At 37.1% G+C, this 13,108-nt stretch overlaps 1 protein-coding gene across 16 annotated transcripts in view; it reads right to left on the bottom strand.

The window, feature by feature from the left end:
* Nucleotides 1-13,108, bottom strand: part of ACACA (acetyl-CoA carboxylase alpha) — a 283,732-nt gene that overhangs the window by 99,477 nt on the left and 171,147 nt on the right. For 14 of the 16 annotated variants that reach the window (XM_077852292.1, XM_077852296.1, XM_077852303.1 and 11 more), the window contains 5 exons: nt 12,869-12,913; nt 5,875-5,916; nt 4,566-4,781; nt 3,451-3,606; nt 557-760 (listed from right to left, as the gene is read on the bottom strand). In XM_077852292.1, coding sequence (XP_077708418.1) covers nt 557-760; nt 3,451-3,606; nt 4,566-4,781; nt 5,875-5,916; nt 12,869-12,913 — 663 coding nt within the window. The remainder of the gene's footprint in view (nt 1-556; nt 761-3,450; nt 3,607-4,565; nt 4,782-5,874; nt 5,917-12,868; nt 12,914-13,108) is intronic. The other 2 variants (XM_077852294.1, XM_077852295.1) reach the window with 1 other exon arrangement.

Below are 13,108 nucleotides of genomic sequence, written 5' to 3'. Positions count from 1 at the left end.
CTTTGCTCTTTTATAGACATATAATACTCTGAGCTCTCTGAAGGAAAAATAATGTGTGTAAATGCAATAACATAGGGGTAAATATGACAGTCACTGCTTGACATAGCTAAACCTATCAAATTACACTGAAATTTTCCTTCTTTAAGATCAAAGTTGGTGATACTTCAAAATTCTCTTTTCTTTACTTGCCAATGAGTAGACTGTCTAGCTGAAAACAGGAAGGAGTACAGGTAAGACCAGATCAGATAGTTCAGGTAGTTCAAGAGCCCTCCAAAAAAGAACTCTAAATTGCAGAGTTACCTCTGGAGTCAGGTTCACTTGGCATCTCTCAGGGTTCATCAGCATGCCACAAAATATTGAGGGTTTCATAACATTCGCAATTAAGAACACAGACACATCTTACAAGGCAAATGAAGTTTTTCAAATTCATGTGACCATTTAAGCTGATCGAGGATAACTCAATGGGACTTGTGAGTTTGGGTCTTCCATAACAAGGACAAGTAGCTCATCTTTAGGACCAAATCAAAATGCTGAAGAGCCTGCTTGACTACTGTACCTGTGCTGTCCTGGAGTCAGTCACTTCCTTATACAAGCTGATGTCCAAGTAATAGCCAGACTCGTTTGTCAGGAAGAGGCGGATGGGAATTGCTTTTCCAGTTGGTGTCAGGCGAATGTTGATTTTCAGTTCTGCCTGGAGGACACGTAATTTCCACAGCCGACTTCCATAGCGCATTACCATGCTCCGCACAGATTCCTCAATCTGTCACAGACACATCACCAAGCACAAAACTTAAAACACCTTGTAACTAGAACCTGTTTCAGGTCTGCTCATCTTTGGGAAAGATGGAATGGAAAAAGGTGTTGGTTTCTGGAGATGTGCTACATGTATTCCTTATAAAAAGTAAGATAATTTCTCTCCCACCCTACTCTTGCTTAGGACAAGTCAGAGACAATTTCATGCCAGCATGGCATTGGAGTGGGATTCTCTTCCTCACAACACCCAAATCTATGCGACTCCCTATTCCTTTCCCAATTATATTCATATTCTATATCAAAGATCTGCAGTATCTAAAATTACAAGCCATGGGATTTAAGAGAAAGCCCCAAATAAGAATAAAATCTCTAGTTAAATAGCTATTAAGAAGCATTTATATGCATGGTAACTATGTTTCATTGCACTTACAGGACCTTAAATCATCATAGCAATTACCACCATGAGCTTTTTCCTATACAATTTTATTAAACTTTATAATATATGCCTCTTGGTAAATCGCACAAATTAAAGAGAGGCAATCTGTAGGTAGTGCTAGGATGTTCTCTCTAAACAGAGCTCTGAAGCTTGGTCATTGCCAAGTCCAACTGGGATTTAAGTACATGGGGTGGATGTTCCTTAGCTTCTCTCAGGCTTATACCAGGGCAGATTAGTGCTCCTAGTTTTTGGTTTAAGCAAGTTATTTTAACCAGATAGCCTTAGATGGGATTTCTCCTTATTCAGATTCTAAAGTGAAATTTTGTTTTCTCAGTATGGCAGTAGGCAGCTAGGACATAACTACTCAAAATTAATGTTTTTTTTATAAGATGTAGAAATTATCTAATTCCTTAAAGCTTTCTTGTGAAATGATATTTTTAGTATCTTTAATGTTCCCATTTTTACAAAACCTTCCCAGAGTGTGGTCAAGATTAAAATCACTGGGATCCCTGGGTGGCGCAGCGGTTTGGCGCCTGCCTTTGGCCCAGGGTGCGATCCTGGAGACACAGGATCGAATCCCACATCGGGCTCGCGGTGCATGGAGCCTGCTTCTCCCTCTGCCTATGTCTCTGCCTCTCTCTCTCTCTCTCTCTCTCTCTCTGACTATCATAAATAAATAAAAATTAAAAAAAAAAAGATTAAAATCACTGCTTTCCTAAAATAAATAAGTAAATATAAATAAATAAAAATTTAATGTTTTCTTAAATGAATTAGCTTTCTAAAATGCGTTCTCAACTTAGAAAATATCAAAAGTATCTACCACCCTTCTCTTATGGTTCTTCAGAAGTATGTGTGACCCTTGTAGTCTATTTTCATACCACAGAATCTTGGATTAGGATGGATTTCAAGGAGTTGACTTCTGTAGTCCCACACTTGCTTGTTAACTAAGAGGTATCTATCTATCTTTTTCTCAGAGGAATAAAAGTCAACAATCTCTACATACAGAAAACTGACAGCTCTCTAGACTGGAAAGACATAGTGGGGGTGTATGAGTATTTAGAATGGAAACAGACAGGCAGATATTAAACAAACTCAGAGAAATGATGTCAAATCTAAAAACATACACGGTTATATTGTGTCCTGGCCAGGTTTTCAGTCTTCCAGACTAATCAGTCCCAGGATGCTTAGGGGAAACTTTAATTAAACTAGATGATGAGACTTGATACTCAGTGAGTTGTCCTTGGTTTTCCTGACAGACTAAAGAAACCTAGCAGTAGTTTTGGAGTCTTGAAGAAAAAAAGTAGAAAATGATTTTTCAGGTCTTAGAAATTAAGTTCAAAAAAGCAAAAGTCCAAAGTCCATGCCTATAACTGATCTTGGGAAAGGGGAATACTGGTTCTCCTCAGGAAATTCCACAATAACATGGCAGAGAAGGGTTAGAGGGAGGGACACCTGGGTGGCTCAGTGGTTGAGCATCTGCCTTTGGCTCAGGGTATGATCCCAGAGTCTCAGGATCAAGTCCCACATCGGGCTCCCAGCATGGAACCTGTTTCTCCCTCTGCCTGTGTCTCTACCTTTCTCTCTGTCTCTCATGAAAAAATAAATATTAAAAAATAAAAAAGGTTAGAGGGAATACAAACAGAGTAGCCTGTCTTTATTATACCTGGGATAAAAGGTCAAGTATAGAAGCACCCTGTTTTCCTTCCTTCAATTATATGGAATGCATTTTTAGAATAAAGCCTCAGGATAGAAAACATACATAACACATGTGAAAATTCCTTATCAAACAAATACTCTCCCTGTGGAAAAATAATGAAGAGAAACAGGTTAGACACTTTGGGAAGGTGCATAGTCTCCTTAGCGACATTTAGAGCAAAGCAGCAGCAATTTTACACAAATGCCCAAGAAGAGCAAGTTTTTCCGGATGAGAACTTCTAGGGAATTATAAAAAACAGGACCACTATGATTACAAATATCATTGAGCAGGTACTGATGAAATAACAGAAAGAAATTTTATGTTTTTGTACCAACAAGATAATATCATACCGCCTTTGTTTTGATGTCTGCTCTCAATGGCTATATCATATTTCTGACACCCTCCTGGAAACTGTCTCACAAGCATTCTGTAAACTTCAAACATCAAGGGCTCAACTAGCTGGCTGAGAGTACCGGTCTCCAGGTCCAAGTAAGAATAAATAAATATGGATGAATCTCTTTGCTTCTGTGTGGTAATGCTGGAAGAGACACTAAAGAGGAATTACCTTTGATGGGTCCATGATGACCGTGGGCACAAAGTTGAGGAAGATGTGGTTACAGTCAGTGCGAACGTTTGTATTGTTAAAAGCAACTTCCAACTCATCCATGGCTTCTAGAAGCAGCCTCTCCCCTTCATTTTGTAGGTATTCAAAAGAAGCTTCCTATGTAAGAAGAAAATCATCATCAACATTAGTGTGTTTTAGAGGAGTCAGTGAAGAACTGGCTATTATAATAACTTTAATAGTAGTATGTCAAGAATTGTAAGGCACCTGCTGATGTTAGCTTTCTCCCTTGGGTCAGCTCAATGACAATAGCTGGCAGGGGCAAGGGTCAAATAAAGACCTCCCAGCCTTCCTCCTGCCTCCTAGAGCAAGCCATTTCCTTCCAATAGGTGGAGATGATGGGCATCCCTGGAGCTATTATCTCCAACAGGATTACATTTCACATATGGCAAACAGAGCAATTTAGAAAGTAAATCTGTTTAGGAGTAAAAGTTATAGAAAGGGTATAGCTGTGGGATGCAGTAGATAACACACCAGGAAGTGCCTTGCTATACACAGAAACTACCCTACCTCTAGATGGGCTTATAAGGCCATCTCTAACTTTTCTCTTTGTCTTCTATTGTCACCTAACACTCCCTGTGATTTTTCTGTTAAGATGCTTTTCCTTTTCCCAAGTGAGTGCTTTCATGCTTCCACCACCAAGAAAAAAAAATTTTTTTAAAGCTCTTTACAATATGGAGTATTATTTATTTTTAGAAATTTTACTTATTTATTTATTTATTTGAAAGAAAAAGTGAGCAACTGAGAAAGAGAAGGAACAGAGAGAGAGGGAGAAGCAGACTCCCTGCTGAGCAGGGAGCCTGACTCAGGGCTCAATTCCAGGACTCTGGGATCATGACCTCAACTGAAGGCAGACGCTTAACTGACTGAGCCACCAGGTGCCCCTGGAATATTTATTTCAGTGAGAGAAAGGACTCTTGGACTTCTGTTGGTTACTAGAGAACAGAATGAATGAAAATAAGAGCATTGATTCAAAAAATGAAAACCTGATTTTGAGCAGTGTCTGTTTCTCTGTCCCTTCCCTCAGGGATAACTTCCCACCAAAGTATAGTACCCACCTTGGTGACCAGATCAGAATGTCTGATGATTGCACGAACAAAGAACCTGTAGTCTGTCACTTCTGTGCCCACCTCCACCTTGGCTGCCCCAAGATACAGATGCATTTTATGATTAGCACATGGAATGGCAGTAAGGTCAAAATTTCTCATCCGGTTCAGCTCTAACTGGAAAGCGAGGGCAGGTTCCAGGTGACGATAGATACGATCCTCCTCAAACTAAGCACAAAAGTAGAGAATGAGAAGTAGTTATAAAATTGTATTATGAACTTATATGTAAAAGAGATGCTTAAAAATAGAAATATAAGTGATGATGTGCAAATAATCAACAAAAATGAGCTACATACAAGGATAATGCTAGAGCTTACATAAGATTATGGACTAACATACCTATTTATTTCCCAAGCTTTCATCATTTATGTTTTTACAAGTGGAGATGCTCTCCATTAAAAACAAGCAAACAAAAACACCAATTCCCTCAGAACTCCCACTGCAAAAAAAAAAAAAAAAAAAGAACTCCCACTGCATTACTGTCTATACAATTCATTTTTGATAATTAACTACACACTGCTTCATATTAACATCTATTTCACATACCAGTGTTTTGGGTTTATCCAACTAAAATGTTTACAGGCAGGGCCTGGTTTTATACTCTTATTTCTGGCACAATTCAAATGACATAGTAAAATACTCAACACGTTAACATCATATAATTTTTTTTAAATAAAAATATTTCACTTTGGAATATTCTATATCTCCACAGATATAGAATTATTATCTTTTTTAAAGCTGTATTTACATTTATTGCATATTTTGCTGAAATAAAATTGTTTCTTTGGAGTACATGTTAATTGAGTGAATGAAGAGGGAAAGGCAAAGCTGGTAACAGGAAGTAACCAACATGGTCTGAAATTCTGTATTTTAAAATTGAAAAGCAAATGCACATCAACAAGACTTAGGTGTAAATATCTGTGGATGACAGGAATACTACTACTAAGTATAGTAGTTCTTTAATATCAGATCATTAGGGCCATCCTAAAGCATAGGGAGGATTGTAAAAGCCATTACAGCTAAACACATTTCCTGGTTTCTGAAACCAAACTCTTTCAGAAAGGAATCTTCTTTAGTTTCAAGACACATATAAGGCAAAAACAAACAAACAAACAAAAAAAACAAAAAAGGCACAAGTTTAGGTAGAGAAAGGAGAACTGAAAGAGAGTACCTGGCAAAGATAAGCTACTCTTGGGTTTTAAAGAAAAAAATGAAGATTTAAAAAAAAAAAAAAAAAGAGTGGGACACAATCAGTACTTACCTTATCCCTTGCTCGGAAGGTGAAAAATTTAGGAAATTCTCTCTGTATTAAAGAACGGGGAAATGTGTCAGTCTTTCATAGATATGGCTCTTTGGGGATAAACATATAGTGAGTATAGAAACAGTCACACATGTAGAAGGCAGTTCCTAGAAAACATGCTCCTTACCTAAGCTTAGCTTAGGGAATATGAATGATCCTCGGGGTTAACTACCACTTTGACTCCACTTCCAAATTTGAAATCACCACACTATTTAACCCTAACTTCAACAGCACCCTCTCCTAGGGAGAAAAATTAGTATTTTTTCATCTCAAGTGAAAAAAAAAAAAAAAAAAAAACAACTTCCTAGGTGTTGCTTTTGGCTCAACCTGGCAAACAAAACCAATACACCCTTATGCTGCAGCATTGCAACAGTAGTTACTGGACTGATTTCCCAAGTTTCTCCTTAAGAAACTCTTAAAATGTAAACTAGCCAGATAGCACAGGATCCCCAATCCATGTTTTTTCCACATTCACTCTCAAGTCAATAATTCCAAGAGTTTAAACAATAACATTTCAAGACAAAGTGTAAGATGTTACTTTGGTCACCACCACTCTATGTATAGGGAGAGAATGGGATGGAACTAGTGAACTTGAAGTCATTAGGTCTTACTGCTCTTTTGCAGGGCATTATAAAACAAAGCAACCAATTTCCTAGAACCTTATTAATTAACAAAGATGAATTCAATTAGCAGAGTCCATTAGTTTCTGAAATTTAACTTATTAACACCAAATACCTCTGTTTCTCGGATGGGAGGCTCCACTGGCAGTGTTGGAATCAAGTCATTACTATTTGCCTCTATAGGAGGTTTCATTAGGTATCTTCTTCATTATGAGTGCAATATAATCAAACACTTATTGGTACAAGGCAGAGAGACCAGGACTAGCTAGCTGCCTAAATATCCTTCAATGAGCTTTAGGAAGCATGAAGGAAACATAAACTGAAAGCCTTCTAGGTGGCAGATTCTCTCATGTGCTGTCCCATCAAATGCTCTGAACAACTTCATAGAAACATATGATGACCCATTTTACAGCTGAGGATATCCTGGGCATATCTGGGGCCAAGTGATACGCCCAGGATAATAGAACCAGAACGTGAACGTGAGTCTTTCTGATGCCAGAGCCCACACCTTTTCATTTCTACCACTCTCTCTCAAATGTAGGGCACTACCTTTCTACTCTTATCATAACCCAAATTCCCTATTTAGATGGCTTCTCTTTGATGAGGTAAAAAAACAGAAATTAAGGCTTTAAAGGAAAAAAAAACAAATAAAGCAAAAATCATGCTGAAAACTTGTTCTTGAATTTCCTGAGAACTTCTTGAATACTTTCCACAGGTATTTACACTTCATTCCTTAACTAAAGCTTACACAGTTAATAAATCTTTTTACATTTCCTTGGCATTTTAACTGTAAAACTGCATTTAACAGGCTTCTTGGAGCTTGTTTAGCAAGCCCAGGAAATCCCCTGTCTAGCTTGGGTCTTTAAAAGCCCTCTGAAAGTGGGTTTTATACAGCACTGATCTTTTACTGATGATGTTTTGTTCTAAATAATTCCCCTGAATCATAGTGAAGAACTTGAGGATGACTTCAAGGTTAAGCAGGAAGATGTTCAGCGAGTTGTCAGTTAGATTTCATGCTCATGGCTTTATATAGCCTAGTTTTGGTTTATTCTTGAGAGGTATGGCTTTCAGAGCATTAGCTAAAAAAGCAACACAGGTCAAAAAGGAAAGGTAATAAAATCCTTCCATGAAATTTTCTGAAAGAAGTGTCAAAGAAAGTGATAAAGTCTTTTAAGCAAACAGCTTATTCTGCCAGAACTATTAATTAAAATATTTATGCAGTATACCACTTATTCAAGTGTGAAAATACACAAAATCAAAACCATGTTTTTTCTTCAAAAACATTACAATAATAACCAAAAAAAAATGCTGTCTTTACCACTCAGCCAATTAAGAAAATTTGTAGTAACTGAAAGACATGGGAAGCAAACAATCTGAATGGAATTAGCTTTGACAAATAATGAAAGAGACTGACTAATTCTTGGCAGAGATGGGCAAAGATGACCAAAATCAAATGACTGCTTTCATTAAGTTTAAGGAAAAGTCTTATGATATAAGCAAACTTTTTTTTTTTAAGTTTTGAGCAAATTTTTTTGTTCCATGGTGAGGTCCTCCTGAATGTGAAGCATTCAGAACAAGAGATGACCAGAAGTTCTGTAGGATGAGAAAACCAGGATTACTGAGCGATTCTTGGAAAGCTATATAAGTTCTGAAGACTTTTGTAGCAAGTCACCTCTTTCTGTGCTTAAAACAATCACAGAAACACAGGACATACAGAGAAGAAACACAGAAGTCTGGTCCTACAGTTGTAGGAAACTCCTTCACCCTACCTCATCCTGAGACTTGCAATTTTTCCACTAACAGCATTCATGCTTATTCTATCACTAATGTAATTGCTTTCCAGGCATTCTACCAGTGTTATGGGCAAATATCATAATTGAATGTACACAAAGAAAAACCCTCTTAGTGTTCTGGTACCAAAAACCAAAAGAATGCAACATTTCTCAGGAAGAAATTATACCCCTGCTGTGTTCTAATCAGCCAACCATCATCAAGACAATCAAAATAATTTGCCTAAATTAGCCAATCAAGACACCCTGCAAATCAGAGAATGTGAAAACCTGCAACAGAAAACATCATAGCTGATTATGATACTAATAATCGTGTTAAAAACCTAATGAGATGAAGAAATTGGAAACTTGCTGGTGCAATTCTCTTTTACCTCAACATGCTGAGAACTAATTATATAGACTGTAATTAAAACAAAACCCAAACCAAACCTTTTGAAAAACTAAGAGTTGATCCACTAGCAAACAAAACTACCAATTTTTTCCAGCTTTACTGAGATATAACTGACATACCAATTTTATTTAAAGAAATGAACTACTAACCATGATAACTATTTTTGATAGTGGGTTCTTCCTTCAAGCGCAAATAATCCAAAACATTTTAAAGTGGGAATCGCTCCTATAAAACTGGTAAAACAACAACTATCTCCCAGGTGATTTATAGCAAAAATTTTAAGATCTCATAAAATCTTACAAGCAAGAAGCAAAAGGAAACTTAGATGCAAAACTGATTTTAGAATCCTGTCACCGTGCTTGGACCTAATGCTTTTGTTTAGGTTGCAAAGGATCAGAAGAAATCCTGAAAATTCGCATTTTAGTATCTTTAACAAAACTTCACTGAAAAAAAACATGGAAAGCTTCAAAAAGCATGATACTTACATCTCAATCAAACAGCATCTTCTGCTGTACTTTCTGGAATTCTAGATCTGAAATGTGAGTAATACTTACAAAGAGACTTAAGTACTACATAAGACTGGAGAGCTTATTCAGATGCAGAAACTCGAAAAACTTGTTCTTTTGCTTTCAAAGCTTCAATTTTTTTTTCATATGAAGGAGATATTTACAAGGATGGGTTTGTTTCTCCTCAAATTTTGTTTAAATATCAATGTTAAGCAGTTATTCAAGTCCTGTCTGGGGCACCTGATTTAATTAGATGGCCATGGAAACAGCCTAGAGACCAAGCCTCCTTACTCCTGGTGAATACCACCAGCCAGTGCAAAAGAACAGGCTCCGTATTTTAAGAGAGTCTCTTAAGAGACTAAGGCAGCAGCAGACATTCCAGTGCTCAGCTCTCTGGGGACTGTGGTAATTAGAGACGAGGAAGTTTTAGAAATGCTTACAGCCTTCACTGGCATCTGAATAAGCACCTAACAATACAGACACTCTCTAGGAATCTTTCTTGTCTGGACCTCATGTGCCTGGTTTTGGTTTGGAAGCAGCCAGAGGACCATGAACAGCACAGCAGCCTCATTCCATACCAGCCAATGTTGTTCTTGAACAGACTTGGTAACCTTCCTCCTCTCCTTGCCCCCTCATATGCTCAGTCTCTCCTCTATTCAATAATATAGGGATTTCACCGTGTAGAACAGGGCAGGCTGCATACATCACAGTGGATTACCAAGAAGCCAGAGAGATCAAGGGATTCATCTCTAACACTCTCAGAAAGCTTCCTCTTTTTCACACTACACTAACTATGGGGCAAGCACACATCAGATGACATGAGAGAGGCTAAGCATCCTTCATGAATGGCAAGCTACCACCAGCAGAGGAACTCACAGCAGTACCATGTGAGTGAGCCCTGGATTTGTACAACTCCTGCCAAGGCTTGCTGGCTATTGTAGATCCTGAATGGAGCTCAGTAATAGTTGCCCTTACCCCCTACATAACCACTAATCATTTCTAAGGAGCCTAACATAAAAACACCCCAACTCCTCTGCCATTCAATTCTTTGGAAAAACTCCAGTCCACACCTAAACCTTAAATGTTCTCTCTGTCCTAAAGCAACCTATCCTACCTTAATGACAGATCACTTGGTAATTTAACTGATTTCCCATTCGATGCCATTATAAATAGGAACCGGACAATGATTCTGGGGAAGCTCAGCTGCTGGGCTCATTTCCTAGCAGATTTTGCCTATGCATGTCCCTATTTTAACCTATTGGATAGCAAAGAAAAAGAAAAAAAGAATGCTTTAAGGCTGTAGATACATGCTAGGACATGACATATATTCGAAAGTAAGAATGTATGAAAGAAAAATAACACCCATGAGATTTAACTGCTTTGGCTCTTTAAAAGTTTTAGTGAAAAAAAAAGTTTTAGTGAAGGGTTTTAATTTATCACAGAATACTTATTATAGGAAACCAGTTACTCTGCTATAGACATGAAGACTCAATCTGAACTATTAGGGAAAAGGAAAATAATTTTATAATTTCACTATTATTTCCCAGAATATTACTCCACAGTTAGTGAGAAATGAAATATCACATTAAGACTTAAGAACCTAGCCCAATACTCTTCCCAGACCCAGGTCTGGGCTCAGGCATATCTACCTTAGTTCTGATCAGCATTTACCAGCCATACTATTTATTCATGGGCTCCCATATTCTATTCCAAGTATCAACTTCATATTCTAAGCTCCTGATTTTTCCTCCTAAAGCTCCAGGGTTCTCTTTAAGCTCCTTATACTTCACTGCTTCCAGATTCCTATCTAAAGTTATTGACTGAAGGAGAAAAAATGAGTGGGAAATATCAGAAAGGGAGACAGAACATGAAAGACTCCTAACTCTGGGAAACAAACTAGGGGTGGTGGAAGGGGAGGTGAGGTGGAAGGGGGGTGGGGGAGACTGTGTGACGGGCACTGCAGTGGGCACTTGACGGGATGAGCACTGGGTATTATTCTATATGTTGGCAAATTGAACACCAATAAAAAATAAATTTATAAAAAATTTTTTTAAAAAATAAATAAAAATAAAGTTATTGATTGATGTATATCTGCACTCCGCTAGATTTCCTGACATCAATAACACAGGGGAGTTGTGTAGTCCACATTTCCTAAAACATTTCAGAAAACCTTAGCTCTTTAGTTTGCAGGGTAGTCTGTCTTGTTTCTCTATAGACTAGACCAACAAGGTCAACTGTGAGAAGGAAAACAAAATGTGAAACAAAGAGGGATAAAAGCAATCACACATAGGTCCTTGAATTTAGAAAGTCCTTTCCAAAATCCCAAATGCCACCTTCATTATTGCGAATGAGCAGTATTTGAAAACTAACTTAATTATCTTAATTGTTAAAGCAAAACAAAACAAAATTCTTATCAGGAAAATTAAGACTTCCAAACTAATATCTTCTGGAATCTTACTTACATTAAGATCAATTTTTAAAGAAATATGTTGATTATAATCAGTCATTTTAGAAAATGATATCCTGGGACACCTGAGTGGCTTAGTTGGTTAAGCGTCTGCCTTTGGCTCAGGTCATGATTTTCAGGTCCTGGAATTGAGCCCCCAATGGGGCTTTCTGCTCAGTGGGAGTCTGCTTTTCTCTCTCCCTCTGTGCTTTCTCTCACATAAATAAATAAAATCTTAAAAAAGAAAAAGAAAATGACAGATTGCAAACTGGATTTTTGACCTTATGGCTACCCACCTAGTAGGTATGATCATGAATATACCATAGTTTAGATGTCAGGCTATTAACTTAGTTCTCTTTTCATAAATATTAACAGTTAATTCACTTAAATGGGAGAACAACCAACTTAAAGCTTAATTTTAATCTCATAAATATTAACAGTTAGTTCACTTAAATGGGAGAACAAGCAACTTAAAGCTTAATTTTACTTATTTCCTGTTCCTAGAATTAACATAAAACAGAAACATCAACTTGGGTTCTGTTAAAATATTTTAATAATAAATGATTTTTCAGAATTGAGAATTCTCCGTAATAGAATTTGAATCCAACTTTGGTAGAAGCCAAGACCCCAAAGTACAATCTGGCAGTTTTCTGTGTGTGCTTTTTTTTTTTTTTTTTTAAAGAATTACTTATTTGGGGCGGGGGAGAGAGTGTGCAAGCACAGAGGGGAGGGACAGAGGGAGACAGAAACCCAGACAGACTCTGTGCTGAATGCGGAGCTTGACAGGGGCCTCGATCATCTCATGACTCTGAGATCATCACCTGTGCCCAAACCAAGTCGGATACTCAATCAACTACACCACCCAGGTGACCATCAACCAGCAGTTCTTAATTACTGAGTCCCTATATTCACTATGTACACAGAAGAAATTACTAGTTAGTTCCTGCTTCATCCTTAGTCATTTGGATAAATGCATTCATAACTACTTCTCAGAGTGATACTGAGATTTCATTACAGGGTTAAAGAATACCACCACCACCTTGAACACTTATAAAAGTGGATTCTAACACTTTCTAAAAGAAGAAGAAACAATTATCAGTTCAGCCTTTTCAAATAACTCACATATATTCTATATATTTAAATAATCAGTGGCAAACAGATAAAACAATAAGTAATTTTTCATTGTGATTCCTTTTACTTACATGAAATCTCTGATCCACCTCATAGTTGACCTGTTTCCTGAAATCCTTTTAAATGAAGGACAAAAAAGAAGGAAAAACAGAAGCTGGCAATCAGTAATAAAATTTAAAACGAATTAAGTAAAAGGCAATCAATTAAATTAATGGGCTTTTTTCTTGATTAAATTTATAGAAAAAGTTCTTCATCTGCACAGATTCTATAAGAATATGATTATAATTTCATATTTTATTTTTTAAAGTTCT

Source organism: Canis aureus, chromosome 16 (genome assembly GCF_053574225.1).
Source record: "Canis aureus isolate CA01 chromosome 16, VMU_Caureus_v.1.0, whole genome shotgun sequence".
NCBI lineage: Eukaryota > Metazoa > Chordata > Mammalia > Carnivora > Canidae > Canis > Canis aureus.
This window is presented reverse-complemented; position numbering and strand designations above follow the sequence as displayed.